We start from the raw sequence: 19,921 nt of genomic DNA, 5'->3' as shown, positions 1-19,921 counted from the left end.
ACAAACATCAAATAAAAACTCGTCGTTAACGTTCTTAAAGTAAAAGAGTGGGGATTTCATTTCAAAATTTATAATTTGAACCATATATGTATAATGTGTTGGAACTTGCAGTCCTAGCTAAAATATATACATGATCTTATATATTTGATTATATTTCAGTTTTTATGTGATATTCTCTAAGATGATATATATATATATATATATATATATATATATATATATCTCCCTTGTAAAAATTGTAAAAACCATTTATCACCTTTTGCTGTGGTTGGTGAATTCTGTTTGTGATTAGTTTGTTACCTCAAAGTTGGCTCTATCCAAATATGCAGTTGATGAAGTTACAAATCTAATTATTAAACTCATTTGATTTGGTGCATAGTTTTTTAGTAACATGTAAACGACTCTCTAAGAAATAATTCATTTTACAAAACTTAAGTGATTTCTCGTCGGTGAATGGGAAATGACTCAAATAGTAGTTATTATTACTTATCACTTTCCTAACAAAAAGAAAAAGCGAGTCCTCTTTTGTCTTTTAATTTAATTTATAAATCTCGATCTTACTTTTAATTCATCTTTTGTTTAGTTGCTTTGTTTTGCCTATGATGAATATCCACCTAAAGGACTTTCACACACTGTGTCCCCATGAAATGGTGATTTCATCTTATTCGAGAAGTAGCTTCATTTCAATCTTCCATCATCAGTGACAATAATGAGAAACTCTTTATCAAAAAAAAAAAAAAGAGATACAAATTTATACACAACAAATGAAAAAAAACGAACACTCGAAAATTACTAGGTTTTAGAAGTTTTTGCTAAAAAAATAGTAGAATATTAAAAATTGTGGTTTTATAAGAGATTTCTAATAGCAATACTACAATCTTTGACTAGTAATCTGGATATATTTTCTACAAGTTTTAACGTGATTTTCTCATACATAAATAAGTAGATATACACATTTTTTTTAAACGCGAGTCTCGTAATCATCTCTTAGTACAATTTACTCATTTTATATTCTATATTGTTATATGTCAACTATAAATATATTGAGGAATAATTAATCTTGTTCCCAAATTTAAAATTTTACCGGGAAATTTGGCTAAAGTCTATTCAAATAAGACGGACCGAAATCGAATATTTGATTTAAAAAACAATGGCCAACTACTAGACATTACCAGTTTTCGTAGAGAAAAAATTAAAGCCTCAATGTATTTATGATACGCCGTACTGTATAATTATAGTCACCTCCTCCATTACTAGTAAGTAGTACTAATCAACAATAAATATTTCACGTAATGTGGTTAGATACAGTAGACTTTTATATCCAAATTAATACTACTAGCTACTACATTACACTTAACATTACAAAAAAATGATCATTATAAGTTTTCTTGGAAACTACAGTCTCTGATCTTGAGCTGCGTCAGTGGACCCAATAATAATCTATGAAATCAATCCCCCACGATCGACCCACCAACAGAGAACTTTATATTAATCCATACACACACAATGACACAACATTAGGGTAAAAGAAAATTGACCACACGATTGCATTTATATTTGGTGCAGCTCGTAGTGATATATCTAGAACCAGAGAATATACTCTACATTGTTTATAATCTTGAATATTTTATATATGGGAACTATTTTTCTATAGCTAGTAGTCAAGTATAAGCTAATTAAGAATTAGATTATAACGTAAAGCCCGTAAAACATGTGATATTTATTTCTTTGACGTTAATCATTAATATTGTGTTGACATTAGACGACTGTATCTATTTGCTAAAAGTCATCCAAAAATATATAAATGTATATATAGATGGTGAAATCTTAAGCTAATAAGCACACGTAAACATGTGCATATACACATGTGGGGACCACCCTGACATAAACCATTCCCGCGCCTTCCTCGATAATCTCAACCGCATGATTTACACTTTCCCTTCATTCTCCACCGTCCGATCATCTTCTCTCCCAGTCACAATCTCTCTCTCTCTAGCTTTTATGTGAATCGATCACTTCTCTGTTTTTTTTTGGATCTTCACTTTGCTGATTCACTCTTCTACTTGATTCTTGAATCTCTCTCTCTCTATCTCTCTGTGTGTCTTCGTCTTCTTCATCGCCGAGTGGTTGTGTCGGTTCTGCATTTTCTCTTCGCTGTTTGAGGTAATTTTCTCATTTTTTCCCAGGAATTCTCTCGGGAAAGTTTCTTCGCTTGGATTTGGTTGAACCGTTGCCGTTTCGTTAAGCTTCGTTAGCTGAGAAACCACTCCATTGATATGCTTAGGTTAAGAAGCACATGAAGAATCTTATTAAACCTAGATAATTTTTTGTTTCAAATCGAACCTTGATCGTCTTTTGTTTGTTGATTTTAAGAACAATTTCTTAGCGATTCGTGTATTTACCGTCTTCTCGCTCTTCTCCGAGGCCCGAGCTTACGATTTTGGTTAATTTCGAATTTTTCGATTTCTTCTCCCATTTTTGTTTTCTTGGATCCGTCAAAAATTTTGAATCGAATCTGAAATTCGTTTTTGTCGTTATTCAGTGGTTTGTGTTCATAAATGCACGGACGCATCATTCAGCTGCTTCTTCGGGTCCATGATATGTATTTTTAGCATTATCGAAAGATGTTTTGATATCAATCATTATTATCTTCTTCTTCCTCCATTTCTTTCTGCGTCCATGAGGACCACTTTTTTTTTTCTTCTTTCTCTCTGATGCCGTGATCATTGTGGAAAAGACCTATCAGAAAATGCTTTCAGTGTACTTTTTGATGTCATTGATTTTTGGTATTTCTTCAATTTTTATAATCCAGGAAGTCATTTAAGTTGGATTGATGTGAATCCAGTGGTTCTTTGACCAGCTTACTACTACAATCTATGGAGAAGAGTTTTTCTGGTACTACTACATCGTCTAAACCTTTGAAAACTCCAGTGAAACAATGTCTGGAGAGTCATGAGCTTGTTAAGTATATGTCGAAGTTACCGGTTTTCTTGGAGAGAGCTGAAACCACCCCTCAGGAAAAGCTCTTGAGTGTTGGTGTTCTTGATTGGGGTCGTTTGGAGGAGTGGCAGCATAGTCATAACAGGGTTTCAATGAAGACTAGATTCCCTATGGTTTCCCATACAGATGCTTTTTTGGCTCCTCCGCCTAGAGGCGAGTCATCTGCTGGTCCGAGTAAAGTGCACAATCGTAGTTTGGATTGTCGAATGAAACATCGTAGCTCACGGCATTCCAATGTAATGTCAGATTCTGTTGAAGAAACTGTAAAGGAGTGTGAAGAAATCAAATGTACTCGGAGAAAGAAACACAAAGATCGTAGATGTTTCAGCATACCAGATGAGCAGTTTGGTCCTAATACTGATGCACAAGGATTAGATGGATGTAAAGAGAAGGATCTGAAAGGGAAGATCTGCTCTAAAAATGGAACTTTGTCACAGGGATTGAATCCAGAGGCTGGCTTGAACGTGGAGGTAAAATCAAAGGCTGATAGTAACAGACGTAGGAAGCGTGAAAAGAACTTGCACGAAAGAAACCGAAATAATCATGATGGAGAACTTAGTGGAAAGCAGCAGGGGGAGGCTAAGACCTGCAAGAGGAGTTCGAATAGAAAAGTGCGGGTTGTTCATGGTGTTGAAGGAGATTACTGTACTCAACATTCTTGCCCCTTGCCATGTAATGCTGATGGCTGCTTGGCAAAGAGTAAATTTGGCTCCACTGATGCTGACCAGAAAAAGGTTTCAGTTGAACTATCTCAGTGCGTGCCACTCTTAACAAAGGCAAGGAATACATCTTTCAAAGGTAAAATCACAGAAGACAGAGCATCATCTTTATTATCTGTGAAACATTGTATGAATGAGCCTGGCCAGAGACAAAATTCAAAGTCGCATAAAGGGACATCTGAAAAGGGGAGAAGTATATCACCTTTTCAGCGGCCTAGCTTCAATATGGGCAAGGCCAGCAAAACTAACAGTGAAGGAGTTACTGTTCCCACAACCCAGCTAGACTCAATGGCTTACTCCACAAAGATAGATTCACAAAATGTGGCTCTATTATCTGCTGTTGATGGCTCAGACTGCAACAAACCCAGTGAAAAAGATATAACCACGACAAGCCATTTAAGAAGGTTGCTACAACCACTTTTGAAGCCAAGAGCAAATCACTCTGGCATTCCTGTGGAGGGGCCGAGAGGTCAAGGCGTACAAAGACTAAAATTGGGTATCAAGGGTTGCAAATCAGTAAATGTCAATGATTCAGCTCACGAGAAGAAGCTAGGATCATCCATGGTCCGGGCTGTTCTGCGGGTAACCGTTAAGAACAATCAGCCACTCTTTACATTTGCAGTGAACAAAGAAACCGACATTATTGCGGCCACCCAAAAGAAAATGGGAAGCTCGGAAGAGGGTGAATGTACTAGTGTTTATACTTTGTTCTCCATTAAAGACCATAAGAGAAATAGTGGGTGGTTAAACCAAAGAGGCAGAGGCCAAACACATGGTCTCATCTCTAATGTTGTTGCTCAAATGCGGGTTTCAAGCTCTTTGCCATCTGGTTCCATCAGAGAGTTTGTTCTCTTCTCTGTAGAACTTGATCAAGAAAGCACGGAAAAGTCTGATCTGCAGTTGAAAAACGAGCTAGCTGCGATCATCGTGAAGATGCCAAGATGGTTTCACAGGAGGGCATCACTAAACACGGTTCAGGATCACAATGCACCCAGTGGAGAGCTTGAAGATCACATCAAAGACAGGTTTTTTGACCAAGACATTAGTGCTACTGTCATACTTCAAAGCGGTGTTCATAGTATGCCTCAGAAAGGAGGGCCATCGTCTTTGATCCAGCGATGGAGAACAGGTGGATCTTGCGATTGTGGAGGTTGGGACATGGGCTGTAATCTCAGAATTCTTACAAATCAGCACAACCTCTCCTACAAGAACTCTACAACTTCAAACTCACCACCCTCTTCAAACCGATTCGAGCTTTTCTTTCTGGTACATATTCTCTACTTAGTTCCAAATCCCGTCTCCCTTTTTTTCCCTCTTCGATATCAAAACAAAAAGAATTCATCATCCCATTTCTACGTGTTTCCAGGGAGAACAACCCGAGGAACTTCCGTTCGTGAGCTTTAAACCGATCAAAGAAGGGATATATTCAGTGGTGTATAATTCATCCCTTTCACAACTACAAGCCTTCTCCATATGTATGGCACTTGCAGAGAGTAGGAAAATGTCAGAGATTACCCTTGAGCACAAAAGCTCTTGTGATGAACATAAAGCTAGGGGAAAAACCATGTTAGTCCCGGACCAAGATTCAAACCCTAATGGCAACACCGTCGGGTATCAACCGCCGCTCTCGCCTGTCGGGCGGGTCTGAAGTTTATATTTTTACTTCAAACCCAAATTTTTTACTTGCAGGTATGTGGTCATATTATTAGTGTTAAGCCTAAGAGATAAAAACAGTTGCATGAAATAAGAAAGCAGCTAGAAGATATCTTTAAAGTAGTTAGTCTAATGATCTTCCCAACTCTTAAGTGTGAATATTTTTTATATCTTATCTCTCCATATATAATGTTGGCTACTTTCAAGCTGTGAAAATCTTTGGTTTCTGAAACATCAAAAGCCTGACTCTGGAAAATTAAAGGGCCTTTTTTGATGTTGCCATGTGATCATTTGTCATGATGAATTGGATTCACAGGAACAGTGTTTTTGAACCTGGCCCAGCTGATCAGACAAAGTTTGATTTTTTTTTAATAAACATTCCATGTAAATTATAGATAAGTCTTAGTTCTGCATAAATTTGAGATTTGATTACCTCATCTTCTCAAAATTTAGTCTTGTAAAGTCAAAAGTGATTCTTAGAGGTATAAGAAAAGAATAAAAATGTTGCCATCGTTCACGTGAAGTTGTTGTTTTTTCGGTCACAAAGACAGTGAGGAACAGAGTGGATTTTATAGCTTTATGCACTTTGAACTCACAACAAGCAACAAGGTAGACCCATCAATATCCAATTTGCCATATGCCAATTTGTATATATAGAATCTCATTATTGAGAAGATTATCCGAGATTTCACCAAACGATATTTCCTTTGTCTAAATGATTATGTTTTCTGAAACTGATCTCTTGCAATATTTGTTAACATGTAATGCCAGTCTGTTTTAGATCAATTTATTTATTATATTAACAATAAAATTTTCAATACAATTAATTATCAATTTTTGTTAAAAAGATGGTTCTAACAATTAGTTATTCACTTTGGCCAACGTGTTTACGTACATCTATTTAGATTACTTTTTACATAGAAATCCTTCAAACTCCATCATTACATGTATTTGCATATGTATGTTCTTATAAAACATCTTTCAGATTCTCTTTTATTTTTGTCGTAAAGAAGACTCTGAATTATTGTAATCACACTATAATCCATTTATACGTGGCTGCATGTGTTCGTTACAAAGCGGATAGTTTGAATGTGGTTAAGAACAAGTAATGTGTTCTCTGAAAACTCGACATTGGGTGGACCAATACTATCCATATATGTAATTACATACACTTTTTTGTTAAATGTGAGGTGTAATTATAAATATCCTATAGACTATTCGGTTTCTTTTTTGCCTAATACATTTTGTGTGTGTGTAAAAGTATCTTATTGCTGGTCTTTTGTCAAAACCCTCTAAAACACTAGTATCTAAAGAAGATTTACAAAAAGAAAGAAAAAAAAAACATGAACTCTATATAGTCTCTAAAGACAACAAATTCGATATACAACATTGACTTTAAAAATTCCAAAACTAATATATAGCAAAAATCGCGTCTTATAGGTTGAGTAGTGCTTTTCAAATAACCGGAACACTATTCAACTTCTTGTAAGTTGCTTCTAAATATGTAAAAATTAAGGTTTCATCTTTCCATCATAAGAAATAAAAGTTATAGAGCAATTTGCATATTGAAAGATTTTGTTTCAAAGCTTATGATTGCTACCTATTACTTTTATTGTGTAGATAATATAGGTTGCCAAAATTTCGTTATTGGCTTGAACATTTTCTTGAGCCAAGAGTCGAATTCGAAACTAGGTTTAAAAACATGCAACCTTCAAAGTTCAAACTAACGCTCCATTGTCTACAAGAATATGATTTATCTTCCATTATTTATAGTTGTAGTGGTCCTAGCTTGGTCACTTAAGAGCATCTTAAATTAGGCTAAAATGTGTCCCCCAAAGGACAACAAACATCTCCTTGACACACGCGTGAAGTCATCTTCTATTACTACTTTCTTTACCATATTTATCACCAAGATCCTCTTTCTCTCCACCAACCAACATTAATTGTTCTTATAAATAAAGAATTATTTAAACAAACAAAAAGTTGGTTCGAATACGTATACATATAATAGAGAAAGATTTAACTTTATAAGAAAAATGAGCTTTGCGGTGTAATACGTATATATATGATACTCCGCGAAAGCTCTTGACTCTCATATAAAATGCTTCATGGACCTCTTTCTTTTGGTTGGGTCACCGGTCTGAGTCATTTTAGCTGGAAAGTTCTTTTCTTATGGGTTCAAATGCTCATATAATATAAAGTACAGAACAAAGTGAAATTGTAACATTCTTTTATCAAATCAAAGTTATCGTCTGTTGAATAAAAACCCACATCATATTTTTATAGATGGAGTGGATATATTACAATATAGTATTAAACAAATTGAATAAAATCTGTAGTTTAGGCAAATTCCTTTGGCAATTTGAGTTAAATATATGAAGAAAAAACTACTCCCTCCGTTTCAGTTTAGTTGTCGTTTTAGGATTTAAATTTTGTTTCATATTAGTTGTCGTTTTAAGTTTTCAATGCAAATGTTTGGTGAAAATTCCAGTTTTATCCCTACTGTTTTAATGTTTTGGCCAATAAATTTTTTTATAAAATATATTAATAAAGAGTAAAATAGAAAATTTAATGTTTTTCTTAATTTGTGTGAAAAAACCTTAAACGACAAGTAAAACGAAACGGAAGGAATATATTAGATAGATTTATTCAGTAAAATGGGAGACTTGGAGAGGACACATAAATGCAACTTCTCCTAAACTATTACTACCACTGCCACTTTTTTTTAATATTCACATCCACACGCATGCACACATAGCTTTGACCCTTTGACCACTCAGTTTACGATTTTGCCCCTAATTTAGTAATATTTCGCATTATTGGTTTTGATTTTTTCACTTCATATTTTAATTTTTTAACCGGACATTTCAGAGTTACTCAAGGTTGTCTAGTCCGACGACAAAAGAAACGTACAATTTCTCGATTAATCTGTTTTTTTTCTTTCTATTTCCTCATTTGGTTTTATTTTAAAGTTACTCTAAATACTTTATTTTTGTTTGTTATCTTTCAAAAACACCAATTAAAGGAAAAAAATTTATAAACATTCCTACACCTTTCAAAACATTCTTAAAAACTTTCATATAATTGATTTAGCAAACTTCCCAAAATGGTTTATTGTTCTTCTAAAATACTGTAAAAGTTATATTTGTTCATCGTAAATAAGAAAAATTTATTATTAATAATACTAGTTTAAAATCTAATGGTGATATAATAGACAACAAAATATATTTAATTAAGGTTGTAAAATATATGTAAATCAATTTTGTTATTATCTATATAGTTTTGTAAAGTGAGACTTGAAAGTATCCAACTACTAATCGAACAAAATACTGTTTTAACTAGGGCTCGGCATAAAATCCGAAATCCGAAAACCGATCCGAAACCGATCCGAAAAATCTGGAATCGAACCCGAACCGAATAGTCATAAAACCCAAACGGATAATGAATTCTCCTATCCGAATTACCCGAACCGAACCCGATTCGAACCGAAAACCGAAAGGATATCCGAAAACCGAAAATAAAATTATATATCTAAAAATATTAGTTAGATTTAGTTGTAATTTTATAGAAAATAACAAAAATTTCCTAAATAACCTAGATTTCGGAAAAATTTTAGTTATATTTGTTAAAATTATACATATTTTTGCAAACTTTAACCAAATTTTAGTAAGATTAAACGAATTTTTAGTAAGATTAAACGAATTTTTCAGTTTTTTTTCCCCAAAAACCGATCCGAATCCGACATCTATCCGAACCGAAGACTTATAAAATCCGAACGGATAATAAATTCTCCTATCCAAATTATCCGAATCCGAATATATCCGAACCGAAACCGAACCGAAAAGTCATAAAATCCGAACGGATAATAAACTCTCATACCCAAATTATCCGAATCCGAATATATCCGATCCGAATCCGATCCAAAATCCGAACGCCCAGGCCTAGTTTTAACGCTATCAGAATGTATATCAAAGTTCAGTTCAAATCTAGTTTTGAACTCAACATTCCACATTTAGAAAAAGTGAAAAAATGTAAAAATGTTAGATATTTAATGAAAAAACAAAAGTAAAAAAGCGAGAGAGAGAAACATTGGATCCACAAGTAAAACACTCAAAAAAATTGCTCAAGAAATTTAACGTTTTTCAATGATTCACCACTGTGTCTCTTCCCCACTACGTGCGCTATATAAATTTTTCTACAGATTCCTTTCTCCTCGAGAACTAAAAAAAAAACAAAACCTTTTTTTCTCTTAAATCTCTCTCGACTTCTTCTCTTACCAAAAAAAAAAAGGTTTTTGCTTTTCGAGTTTAGCTAAGAAGAAATCTTTCTATCTTCCTTAAATCTTTGAAACCCAAAATGGGACCTCGTTGCTCTAAGCTCTCTCTCTGTTGGTGGCCGACCCATCTCAAATCAACTCACAACGACGCTTCTGATCTTGGTAATAACCACTTCTTCTTACTTAAAGTCTCTACCTTTCCCGCATTTTCACACTCTCTCTCTATCTAACAAAGTTTGAGTTTTTTTGTTTTTGTTCCGACAGATAACGGAACAGACGATTTGCCGTCGTTTACAGAGTTCAGTTTCGACCAACTACGAGCTGCTACTTGTGGATTCTCTACGGACAGTATCGTCTCCGAACATGGTGTTAAAGCTCCTAATGTTGTGTATAAAGGCAGACTTGAGGATGACCGATGGATCGCTGTTAAACGCTTCAATAGATCCGCTTGGCCTGATACTCGTCAATTTCTTGTACGAACTCTCGTAAATTTGATTCCTTTACTCATTTCTGTTGATGGGTTCTATCATTTACGTTTCAATTTAACACCCTGCTGCATTTAGTGGTTTATTGTTGTTGTTTACTGTTTCATTTGATTGTTCTTTAGGAAGAAGCAAAAGCTGTTGGGCAGTTGAGGAATGAGAGGTTGGCGAATTTGATTGGATTCTGTTGTGAAGGAGATGAGAGATTGCTCGTTGCTGAGTTTATGCCTTTTGAAACTCTCTCTAAGCATCTCTTCCATTGTAAGGCTTTTCATCATCTTTAAGAGATTAGCAACTCTTCTAACACAGTGTTTAGGAGATTTAGATGGAGCTTCTTGTTTCTGGATTTTCTTGTTGGACAAAAGATCAAGACTTTAAACGCTCATATGTTATTTATGATGAAAGAATCATCGGTTTCGTTACTATTGGTGTGAGAATTCAATTTTGTCTGCAAAAGAATGGTGGAACTTAATAAATGTGTGATGATATGTAGGGGATAGCCAGCCAATGAAGTGGTCTATGAGGTTGAGAGTGGCTTTGTATCTTGCACAAGCACTTGAGTATTGCAGCAGCAAAGGTCGCGCCTTGTATCACGATCTTAATGCTTACAGGATCTTGTTTGACCAGGTCCATCTCGAGCTTACTATCATCTTTCTTATCTCTTTCTTGGTGTTGATCAGATTTATGTTTCTATTTTCGTATAAGTTGCTGGTTAGGGATTCTGATAATGTTTCTATAATCTTGATTACAGGATGGTAACCCGAGATTATCTTGCTTCGGTCTTATGAAGAATAGTAGGGATGGGAAGAGTTACAGTACAAATTTGGCTTTCACACCTCCTGAATACCTAAGAACAGGTCAGTTACTTATATCATATGAGATGCAATGGCGTCAAGTTATGTGTTTGCTGTTTGTCACAGTCATTGATCTGATGAATCAATGTTTGTTTATTAATCTCTTAAGGAAGAGTGATTCCGGAGAGCGTGGTCTACAGCTTTGGAACGCTGTTGCTAGATCTTCTCAGCGGCAAACACATACCACCAAGCCATGTAAGTGCACCAAACATGTCTCAACATCTCTTGGAAGGAAGTTCTTGATCTATTAGCTTCTTCTCCTTGATCCCAGAAAATGTTGATTTAAGTTCCATATGCTCTATCATTGTTCTGCAGGCGCTTGATCTGATTCGTGGCAAGAACTTCCTGATGCTGATGGACTCGTGTCTTGACGGTCATTTCTCAAACGATGATGGAACCGATTTGGTTCGTTTAGCTTCCCGTTGTTTGCAGTATGAAGCTCGTGAAAGGCCAAATGTGAAATCTCTCGTGTCCTCACTCGCTCCTCTTCAGAAAGAAACTGATGTATGCACTCAATCACATTCCTTTAATGTAACAACCATATAAGTCTCCTGACTCCTCGTCTTGTTCTGTATCTCTGTTGTTTTCTTCAGATTCCATCTTATGTCTTAATGGGGATTCCACATGGAGCTACTTCTCCAAAGGAAACAACTTCGCTAACCCCTCTTGGTGACGCTTGTTCAAGACTTGATCTCACTGCGATACATGAAATTCTTGAAAAGGTGGGATACAAAGATGACGAGGGCGTAGCAAATGAGGTATGTACATGAACAAGAAGCTTCTTCATCTTCTATGAGGTCAATGACCTATTGACCTTCAAATGTAGAGCTTTGTTGAGAAAAAAAAAGTTCTTAGTCTTACATTGAGGTTCGTGTTTTATTTGCAATACAGCTCTCGTTCCAAGTGTGGACCGACCAGATTCAGGAGACTCTAAACTCAAAGAAACAAGGAGATGCGGCATTCAAAGGCAAAGACTTTGTCACTGCCGTTGAATGTTACACGCAGGTAAGAAACAGAAAGTGGTTACTTTCTTGAAACCCAGAAACATAATTCCCCGGGAACTCGACTCAGTCCGTCTTATTGTATCTGCAGTTCATCGAAGATGGTACAATGGTATCGCCAACAGTTTTTGCAAGGAGGTGTTTGTGTTATTTGATGAGCAATATGCCTCAAGAGGCTCTTGGTGATGCAATGCAGGCGCAAGTAGTGTCTCCTGAATGGCCAACGGCTTTCTATCTTCAGGCTGCTGCTCTCTTCAGCCTTGGAATGGATAAAGACGCCTGTGAAACCCTAAAAGATGGAACTTCCTTGGAAGCCAAGAAACAGAACAACAGAAACTGAAAACTTCAAGTGTATAGGTTTCTTCTATATTCCGTCTTCTTCGTTTTCTGATTGGATTCTGAGAAAGCCTCGTTGTCTTTGTTTTCTTGAAGCATTATCTTAAATTTGTGGTTTCCAATTTGAAGAGATGATTCAAATCACATTTGAATCAAGAAAAGAAGGATCTTTCTCATTTAAGTACAAGATCCTTAAATGTGATTTTTTCAAACTAATTTCTTCATCTGAAGTACAAAAACAGATTGATCACAACTATTGTCCAGTATTTATAGTTTTTAAAGCCAAAGATGTTTGTGTCTGAAACCAAAAGATCTAAGACCCTCCTGACCACACAGAGGTTTTCACCAAGCCGGAACAGAGGATAATATTATACATAAATCTCACAAGTTACAACAATCTAAACACTACCAAGTTTTTACAGCTACAAAACGTGTGAATAATCAAGCAACAGGAGGGATTGATTCAGCAATTGCAAGCGGCTCAAGAACAGGAGAAGAGTGAGCGCGTGCGGGTGGGCGAAAGAGAGAGAGATGGAAAACGTTTCACTTGAGGACTTTGAAGTGAAAAAGCCAAGAAACAACGAAGGCGAAGACCATAGCAGCAAGTAAGAAGTTCATAACAGGGCGACCATGCCAGATTCCTCGTGGCTCTGTCTGAGTTTGAGATTGTCCTGCCGCAGCTGCTTGTGAATGGGTAGAGGCAGTGCTCTCCGGATTTGATTGTTCACCAGCCACGTTTAGAGCCATTGCGCCGCATATCTCACATGTCCTGCTCAGATTCATAGAACAATATGATAAATGCTAATCAGTAAAGCCCTTGGCCTTGGAGACTTGCTTCATCTTGTAAACATACAAGAAGAGGTGTAATTCTAACCGGTTTATACGGCCTAAGACAATGCAAAGACACAGAAACAGAAGCTAAACAGAGCTATGAATATAATTTTGATTGGTAAAATTCAAACTGTCTCAACAAAAGGAACTACAAGATTCTCAATGCAGCTGCAAAATCAACACTTCAAAACTGAATGTTTTGAAGCAAATCACAGAAACCGGCTTTAATTGAGACAACAAACAATCAATCCAAAATGTGCAGGAAAATAAGAACATGAGACACAAGTTGACAACAATTGGTGGCCACAAAAACTGTAGATTCCAGCTTCAGTAGACAATCTTTCTAAGAAGCAATCATATGGATCTCTAGAAATCAGACAAGAAGGAAAAAAAAACTCCAAGTACATAAAAAGCAAATACTTTTGTTTCCTCATAAAGTTTCATCCTTTACTATTTTTGTTCACAGAATCTGTAGAATTTTGCAGAATTCCAAAAAAAGAATATAAAGTCTTGAAGAGAAATGAAAGAAACTTACATGTTTCCTTTGATCTTGAACCAAGTCTCAGCACACTTACTATGAGCTACACCCAAATCACCTTTACAAGAGCAACCTAATTGCAAAGGCAAACCATAATACTCTTCTTCTTCTTCTTCTTCATCTTCATCTTCATCAGAATCATCTTCTTCTTCTTCTTCTTCTTCTTCTTCAGCTTCTTTGTTAGTCTCTAAAGGAAGATGACAGATCCTGCAATCTCTTCCACCTTTCTTCTTCTTCTTCTTCCTCCTCTTTCTCCTCCTTGTTCTCCTCTTCTTACCACAGGAATGTAGCTTTTTCTCCGGCGCCGGTACACCGCCGGACTCTAAATCAACCTCAGACAAAGAATCCAAGTCGGAGGAGTCACCGTCGACGCTAATTTCGACGGAGTACGGCGAGTCTCTAGGATTCGCCAAATGGTGATGAGATCCAAAAGCAAAAGAAGGCATTTTTTTTTTCTTTCTTGAGGATTAAAGCAAAGAGGAAGAACCAAAGGGGTCACTCATGGGTTTTACGAGGAAACAAAAACAAAATTATAAAAAACCAAAAAAGAAAAAAAACAAAAAAGCTAATTTTGTCTTGAAGGGTTTATTAATTTATTTTATTTTAGTAAGTTTTAACTTGCAGAGAAGAAATGTTGGAGAAAGAGAAAGGAAGAAGCTTTGGACAAAAGAGCAGCTTCTGTTCTGTTCTTTTTTAATTATTATTATCTTTTTGGTTTTTAAGACAAATTTTTTTACTTGTTGTTGGTTTTTTTTTTTGTCTCCCTCAAGTTTGGAAGATATATCAAAACAAGGTGGGTGCTTTTTAACATTGTTAGATCCCGTGGTACGGATTCTTAACTCATGATTCTACATTGAATTTCCACTTAATTTTTCATATCTATCTTTGAATAAACGATTGTATGTACTTCTTTTTTGTACGAGTAGATTTTTTTTTTAATTACAAAGTACATTTCTTATTGAAGTTTAAGTTAATCTATGATCAAATTCAATCACAATATAATTACAGTTCCTAAAATATTAATTGTTACTTAAGAAACAAAACTGAACAAAAAGAAGTTATAGATTTACTAATGAAGTATATATCCACGTTACTTCAAAGTTAGAACATTAATAGGACGAAAAAGCGTTTATTATAGTACTTTTTTTGTTATCTTCAATAAGTTAGATTTTTTTTTCCAACAAAAATTTATAGAGGTGGTGTTTAGTACTTTACTCATAGCGTGAAAAACTAAGTACTTTGCTTCTATAAAGTTTCATTCGACACTTAGTAGTTAGTACATTACTTGGATTGTTTATACAAGAAAATATATCATAATGAATTTAAGCTTAAACTGATTTTGATTTGATGTGGGTTGGTGAACTCTGGACTGTGAACATATATTCAATAGTGTTGGGTTATGTTAAAAAGTATATAAACATGAGGTGTCAAAATGAAAATGTTTAGAAGTTGAGGGGTATTGATGAAACTAAACATAAAAATCACTGTCAATGTCAGTGGCTGTGTCAGGATGTAACAATGTTGGCTGGAAGGAAACTTACCGTTTCTTTAACAATTATTGTTCCAAAGAAAAAAAATAAAAGAACAAATTTGGAATGCTATTTTCATTTATACACAGTAGTTAAGAACAGTAGTTTTAAAAAAAAAATTGTATTCTATTAAATTTGAAGTTACATATAGAAGCTGAGTAATTTAACAGTATCAATGTGTCTATTTTTTTCGATTTTAAATAGTCTGTTTATTTCACCAACAAGCTCTTTGAAATTCTCCTGTTTTTTTTTAAAATCATATTTGAGTTGACTAGATTATACTACATATTTGTATAAACGTAGTTATAATTTATAAATTAGGGTTCAATATAGTTACAGCTACAGTAACAGTACAAATATTTTAATTTCGACCCTATGTATAAACATGATTATTGACAAAATATATAAAAATGTTTTTGATAATTTCTCAATTTTTCTTAAATCATTTTTTGTTTTGTTATCATGGAACAGTGTAGCCTTTGTTTTTCCTTTTTTGGGTCAAAAGTGTGTAGCTTATAATGTCATTTTGGTCTATAAAACAGCAACCTTCTTTAATTGAGACCTGTTGTTTTTTTTTTGAATATATTCGATGTATCAACTTTCAAGACAATTCATATATTTGATGAAATTGTTTCTTGATACCAAAAAATTGATAGCCTTGTATTGAGTATTGACAATTTGATAGAAGAGAATCAGAAAATGCCTTGGATAACATATACAGGGCCAAAATAAAAATTAAAAGAGGGATGGGCTTCATGGATTTGAACTGGTTCAATAGGGCCCTTCTAGCCTAACAAGTATGGAGAGATTGATTGGTCAAATTCAAGAGATTTTTTTTTTTTTTTTTTTTTTTTTTTTTTTTTTTTATTATTATTACCAATCAAGACAGTTTACTGAACTGAAAGATATTTTAAAATTGGTTCTCTGGTTAACCCATCATCTAGAGCTGTCAAAATGGGCTGTCCACGTCCATTAGCCCGGTCCAATATTGACCATTTTAGTTATGGACAAATAATGTCCATGTCCATTATAGCTCATATCCATTATAGCTCATGCCCATTATAGCCCATGTTTTAATGGGCTGTCCATTGGTGTCCATTGGTGTCCATTGATCACCACAAGAACAAATTATGAAAAACGCCAAAATCTGCAAAAATCTCAAATTCAATCCAAAAGTTTAAGACAAATATCCAAATAAACAACAAAGTATCACATACAAAAGCAAATCAAAGCAACAAAGTATCAAATCCAAAAGCAAATCATAGCAATAAAGTATTCAAATGTGAACTTCTTCTTCTACTTCCTTCACAAATGTCTTAAACTTCTTCTTCTCCTTCCTTCACACCTTTGTCTTCATCAAGGAACTCAACTGGAACACCTAAGTACAGCAGAAGAACAACTTTGCAATAAGATTCAAATTGATTCAAATATGACAAAAGAAAATAAGCACAAACACTTACTAATTTCTTCAAAGTCACGTAGCCAATTCCTTGCGCAAATCAGTGCTTGCACATTTGAAGGAAGAAGTGAACTCATGTACTTATTTAAGACTCGGCTTCCTATGCTAAATGAAGATTCTGCAGCTACTGTTGTAATGGGGATGCTCAAGACATCACAGGCCATAGCAGACAATTCTTTGAACCGGTTTGCGTTGTCTCTCCAATAAGCCAATATATCCATGCTCTTAAAGGCCACCATATCCAAAACAGGTTCATCCAAATACTTGTCTAATGCGGACTTTCCATTAGCACCAGCCGTCTGAGAAATAAAAGCATAAAACCCCTGCATAGACAGACAATACACAGATCAATACATGAAAATGATGAGTTTTTATCCTTAAAAGACAGAATCACAGAGACTACAAACCTGCAGCAATCATACCAGAAACGGTTTCTGAGAAACCAATACACTTTGATGAAACTATACTTAAGAAACCATTTGACTATACTTAAAGACAGAATGAGTTAAAGACAAAGACTATACTTGCACAGTTTCTGAGAATCACAGAAACTTCTGACACATTATCCTTCACAGAGTTTTAAAACTTCTTACACAGAGAAACTTACATCATATCCTGGAAGAATGTTTTGTCCCACTGTGGAGTCTGAAGTTCCAGCAGCTTTCTTTGGGTTCTTTTTATAGACATCAAAAAGCTTCTTCAGCTTCTTATGCAAGTGATCAATCTTAGATTTAGAACCGGAAGCATCAAGTGTATTGAAGCAATACTCCAACATAGGGAACTTCAGTCTAGGATCAAACACTGCCGCAATGGCAAGGATATCACTGTACTCACTCCAATATTTACCAAACTTCTCTTGCATACCAATCACCATGTCACGGATTACTTCATCATAGTGGTCTTCATGGCTTTTTAACCACATTTCAATCTGCCATACTTGCATGAAGTATAAATTCGCCGTTGGATAAGATGATCCAGAGATCAAATTCGTCATCTCTGCAAATGGGGTCAAGAACTCATGAATTAACTCAGCTCTCCCATTCTGTAGTGGATGGACAACTTTGATAACTTGCATCTACTTCAGAAAGATGCCGGAATGCTTCTTTGTAAATGATGGCTCTCTTTAACATTAGATGTGTAGAATTCCATCTTGTAGATACATCTAATAACAGCCCTGCTTTAGATTCAACTCCCACAGTATCAACACACATTTGGAATGCTTGCTCTCTAGACTCACTCACGTCAAGCTCTGTTGCGAAGAAATCGCCGGAGAAGCTCTGATTTTCGATTTTAGAAAGTTTTGAGTCTTTTGACGATTTTTCATTTTTTCCCCCAAATCATTTGACCTAACATTTTTTGTCTATTGGGCCGCCCAATTCCATTAGAGTCCAGTCCAATAAAACCCATATCCATTATAGTCCAGTCCATTACTGGTCATGTCAAAGTGGGCTTGTCCATGACCGGTCCATTAGGTGTTGGACACGGACAGCCCATGGGCGGCCCGCCCATTTTGACAGCTCTACGAGAGGTCTTTGCTGACATGAAGATATCCTTTAAAGCAAGGACTTAGATATATCATATGGATTGGTTCATATGTGGATTCCTGATACTTGGCTAAGATTGGTTCAACCAAAAACTGCTTTCATTAAAAAGTTAATCAAAACGATGGTTTTGGAGTCTGTGATGCAATTTAGTCCACGGAAATTGGGAGAAATGTAAAATTGGTCCAACAAGACTATCTTCCATTCCATAACATGGAAGATTCGATAAAGCGACACTATACAAGATCAGGAGAGGTATTCAAGTTGATTTTTACTGCAAGAGATGTATTATTTGAACAAAGAAACAAAGATGTTGTGTCGAAGAGGAGACTATTAAATCATATCCTTTTCACATGTCTTCATCCTCAAGCGACATGGAGACTTTCAAATATTGAAAATTTGGGATTTGGGTTTGAGCTTCCCCAAATTCTGGAAGAAAATGTCAGTTAAGTTTCGTTCTAATTCATATGTAGTATGAAAAAACAAAAGTGTTGGAGACAGAAACTAAAACCTGCCACTCGTAATTGAGGTCGTTTATTACATGTTTAAAACCAGAAGATCTCCTACAAAACAAGTTCATACTGAATAGTAGCAAAACCCTAGGCTCAGTGATGCAGGCACAGCAAAATCCAACGCAAGAAGTGCAAAGTCTTAACAAGAAGAACGAACAACCGATCATCATCCGAGATTATGGATCATTTCCTACACAGCTATCGACGAATTCAAAGAAACTATCAAGTCACAACAACTGTATCTTCCCAATAAAAAGAAACCGCAAACAGATATATGGAGAAGTACCCACAACAATGGAAGTAAACAGTTCAGGCAGCTTGGACATCAGCAGCGGTTGCAGAGTTTGTTGCAGGAGCAGTCTTTGACAGGTTTGGGATATACTTCCAACACCGTTTGTGAACTCCGCTTATCTTCTTTGGAGCTTCCGCAGCTCGCAATCCTGCATTTTGAGAATATGTATGTACGTTACTCTCATGAAAGCTGCATAAAACTTCAACACCAATGCAATGGTGATTATCTAGTTCCAGTTATGGCTACTCCACCCCATACACATGACAAAAAGCTTCAACTTTGAGATCAATGAGCATAGAAACATAGTATTACTAAACAAATGAGGAACAAAAGTTCACCATCTTTGTGAACAATTCCCCAAGCTTTTCCATGTCTACCATCCTGCATTTGAATCCAGAATCAAACAAAACCCAAATCAGATAAAGAAGCCCCAAATGATTTCGTAATAGGAACGTTTTCTTAGCAGACGAAAAATGTAAACTTTTCAATCCAAACATGAAAGAGAAGAAGAAGAACCTTATAGAGATTGATCTTAGTGATTTCATAAGAGATTCCATTCCAGTGAGCTTTAGCCATATGGTATCCGATTCCCCAATTAGGTAAGAACTGAGCGACTTCGATTAAATTCTTCTTCTTTCTTCGTTTAGGTTTATTCGCATCGGAGCTAGGGTTTTCACTCGCCGGAGTAGATGCCGCCGCCGGCGCCGCAGAGAAATTCCTTAGGAGATTAAGCGAGAGTCTGAAAGCACCGACGGTTTCGGTTCTAGATATTGCTCTCTTCATAAGAGTCATCGCCATTGTATCGCTCTCTCTCTCTCTCTCTTGTTGCAGCCACTGTTGAAGATCGGCGACTGAGGTTGAAGAGAGAGAAACCCCAAATATTGGTTTATTCACAAAC

The 19,921-nt window shown here is 35.6% G+C and overlaps 5 protein-coding genes across 8 annotated transcripts; 2 read left to right on the top strand and 3 right to left on the bottom strand.

The window, feature by feature from the left end:
* The first annotated feature begins 1,853 nt into the window (after positions 1 to 1,853).
* Positions 1,854 to 5,950, top strand: LOC9302383. Its single transcript, XM_021029479.1, has 3 exons — positions 1,854 to 2,163; positions 2,813 to 4,985; positions 5,086 to 5,950. The coding sequence occupies exons 2-3, from the start codon at positions 2,877 to 2,879 to the stop codon at positions 5,365 to 5,367; spliced, it is 2,391 nt and encodes a 796-aa protein (XP_020885138.1). The 5' UTR covers positions 1,854 to 2,163; positions 2,813 to 2,876; the 3' UTR covers positions 5,368 to 5,950.
* Positions 5,951 to 9,540: 3,590 nt separating this feature from the next.
* LOC9300682 (probable serine/threonine-protein kinase BSK3) lies at positions 9,541 to 12,577 on the top strand. The gene is made up of 10 exons (XM_021029466.1): positions 9,541 to 9,810; positions 9,913 to 10,121; positions 10,256 to 10,391; positions 10,624 to 10,757; positions 10,882 to 10,987; positions 11,094 to 11,179; positions 11,300 to 11,488; positions 11,578 to 11,742; positions 11,876 to 11,989; positions 12,077 to 12,577. The coding sequence occupies exons 1-10, from the start codon at positions 9,729 to 9,731 to the stop codon at positions 12,323 to 12,325; spliced, it is 1,470 nt and encodes a 489-aa protein (XP_020885125.1). The 5' UTR covers positions 9,541 to 9,728; the 3' UTR covers positions 12,326 to 12,577.
* Positions 12,578 to 12,631: 54 nt separating this feature from the next.
* On the bottom strand, positions 12,632 to 14,445 carry LOC9300681. The gene is made up of 2 exons (XM_002864559.2): positions 13,688 to 14,445; positions 12,632 to 13,090 (listed from the first exon to the last, which is right to left on the bottom strand). Exons 1-2 carry the CDS (start codon positions 14,134 to 14,136, stop codon positions 12,865 to 12,867), a joined length of 675 nt encoding a protein of 224 aa, XP_002864605.2. The 5' UTR covers positions 14,137 to 14,445; the 3' UTR covers positions 12,632 to 12,864.
* Positions 14,446 to 16,365: 1,920 nt separating this feature from the next.
* Positions 16,366 to 17,406, bottom strand: LOC110230574 (zinc finger BED domain-containing protein DAYSLEEPER-like). Its single transcript, XM_021033918.1, has 2 exons — positions 16,680 to 17,406; positions 16,366 to 16,597 (listed from the first exon to the last, which is right to left on the bottom strand). Exons 1-2 carry the CDS (start codon positions 17,005 to 17,007, stop codon positions 16,536 to 16,538), a joined length of 390 nt encoding a protein of 129 aa, XP_020889577.1. The 5' UTR covers positions 17,008 to 17,406; the 3' UTR covers positions 16,366 to 16,535.
* A 1,253-nt stretch (positions 17,407 to 18,659) lies between these two features.
* On the bottom strand, positions 18,660 to 19,893 carry LOC9302382. 4 transcript variants are annotated; one of them, XM_021033917.1, is made up of 4 exons: positions 19,540 to 19,893; positions 19,362 to 19,404; positions 19,018 to 19,171; positions 18,660 to 18,782 (listed from the first exon to the last, which is right to left on the bottom strand). In XM_021033917.1, exons 1-3 carry the CDS (start codon positions 19,819 to 19,821, stop codon positions 19,041 to 19,043), a joined length of 456 nt encoding a protein of 151 aa, XP_020889576.1. In that variant the 5' UTR covers positions 19,822 to 19,893; the 3' UTR covers positions 18,660 to 18,782; positions 19,018 to 19,040. The 4 variants fall into 4 exon arrangements, with proteins under 4 accessions (XP_020889576.1, XP_020889572.1, XP_020889570.1 ...); XM_021033913.1 differs by having other exon boundaries at positions 18,662 to 18,929; XM_021033911.1 differs by having other exon boundaries at positions 18,662 to 18,929; positions 19,022 to 19,171.
* Between the last annotated feature and the right edge of the window lie 28 nt (positions 19,894 to 19,921).

The sequence above is a fragment of the Arabidopsis lyrata genome, assembly GCF_000004255.2.
Source record: "Arabidopsis lyrata subsp. lyrata unplaced genomic scaffold ARALYscaffold_8, whole genome shotgun sequence".
NCBI classification, from domain to species: Eukaryota; Viridiplantae; Streptophyta; class Magnoliopsida; order Brassicales; family Brassicaceae; genus Arabidopsis; species Arabidopsis lyrata.
This window is presented reverse-complemented; position numbering and strand designations above follow the sequence as displayed.

What these genes read in the sequence shown, in the direction of transcription:
- LOC9302383 (XM_021029479.1), top strand. Translation starts at nt 2,877, where the DNA reads ATGGAGAAGAGTTTTTCTGGTACTACTACATCGTCTAAACCTTTGAAA. An exon ending in GATTCGAGCTTTTCTTTCTG is followed by an intron (nt 4,986 to 5,085) that starts GTACATATTCTC and finishes ACGTGTTTCCAG; the next exon opens with GGAGAACAACCCGAGGAACT.
- LOC9300682 (XM_021029466.1), top strand. Translation starts at nt 9,729, where the DNA reads ATGGGACCTCGTTGCTCTAAGCTCTCTCTCTGTTGGTGGCCGACCCAT. An exon ending in AACACATACCACCAAGCCAT is followed by an intron (nt 11,180 to 11,299) that starts GTAAGTGCACCA and finishes ATTGTTCTGCAG; the next exon opens with GCGCTTGATCTGATTCGTGG. An exon ending in CTCTTCAGAAAGAAACTGAT is followed by an intron (nt 11,489 to 11,577) that starts GTATGCACTCAA and finishes TGTTTTCTTCAG; the next exon opens with ATTCCATCTTATGTCTTAAT.
- LOC9300681 (XM_002864559.2), bottom strand. Translation starts at nt 14,136, where the DNA reads ATGCCTTCTTTTGCTTTTGGATCTCATCACCATTTGGCGAATCCTAGA. An exon ending in TTCAAGATCAAAGGAAACAT is followed by an intron (nt 13,091 to 13,687) that starts GTAAGTTTCTTT and finishes GAATCTGAGCAG; the next exon opens with GACATGTGAGATATGCGGCG.
- LOC110230574 (XM_021033918.1), bottom strand. Translation starts at nt 17,007, where the DNA reads ATGCAGGGGTTTTATGCTTTTATTTCTCAGACGGCTGGTGCTAATGGA. An exon ending in ACGTGACTTTGAAGAAATTA is followed by an intron (nt 16,598 to 16,679) that starts GTAAGTGTTTGT and finishes TGCTGTACTTAG; the next exon opens with GTGTTCCAGTTGAGTTCCTT.
- LOC9302382 (XM_021033917.1), bottom strand. Translation starts at nt 19,821, where the DNA reads ATGGCGATGACTCTTATGAAGAGAGCAATATCTAGAACCGAAACCGTC. An exon ending in CTAAGATCAATCTCTATAAG is followed by an intron (nt 19,405 to 19,539) that starts GTTCTTCTTCTT and finishes ATTCAAATGCAG; the next exon opens with GATGGTAGACATGGAAAAGC. An exon ending in GGGAATTGTTCACAAAGATG is followed by an intron (nt 19,172 to 19,361) that starts GTGAACTTTTGT and finishes CTCAAAATGCAG; the next exon opens with GATTGCGAGCTGCGGAAGCT.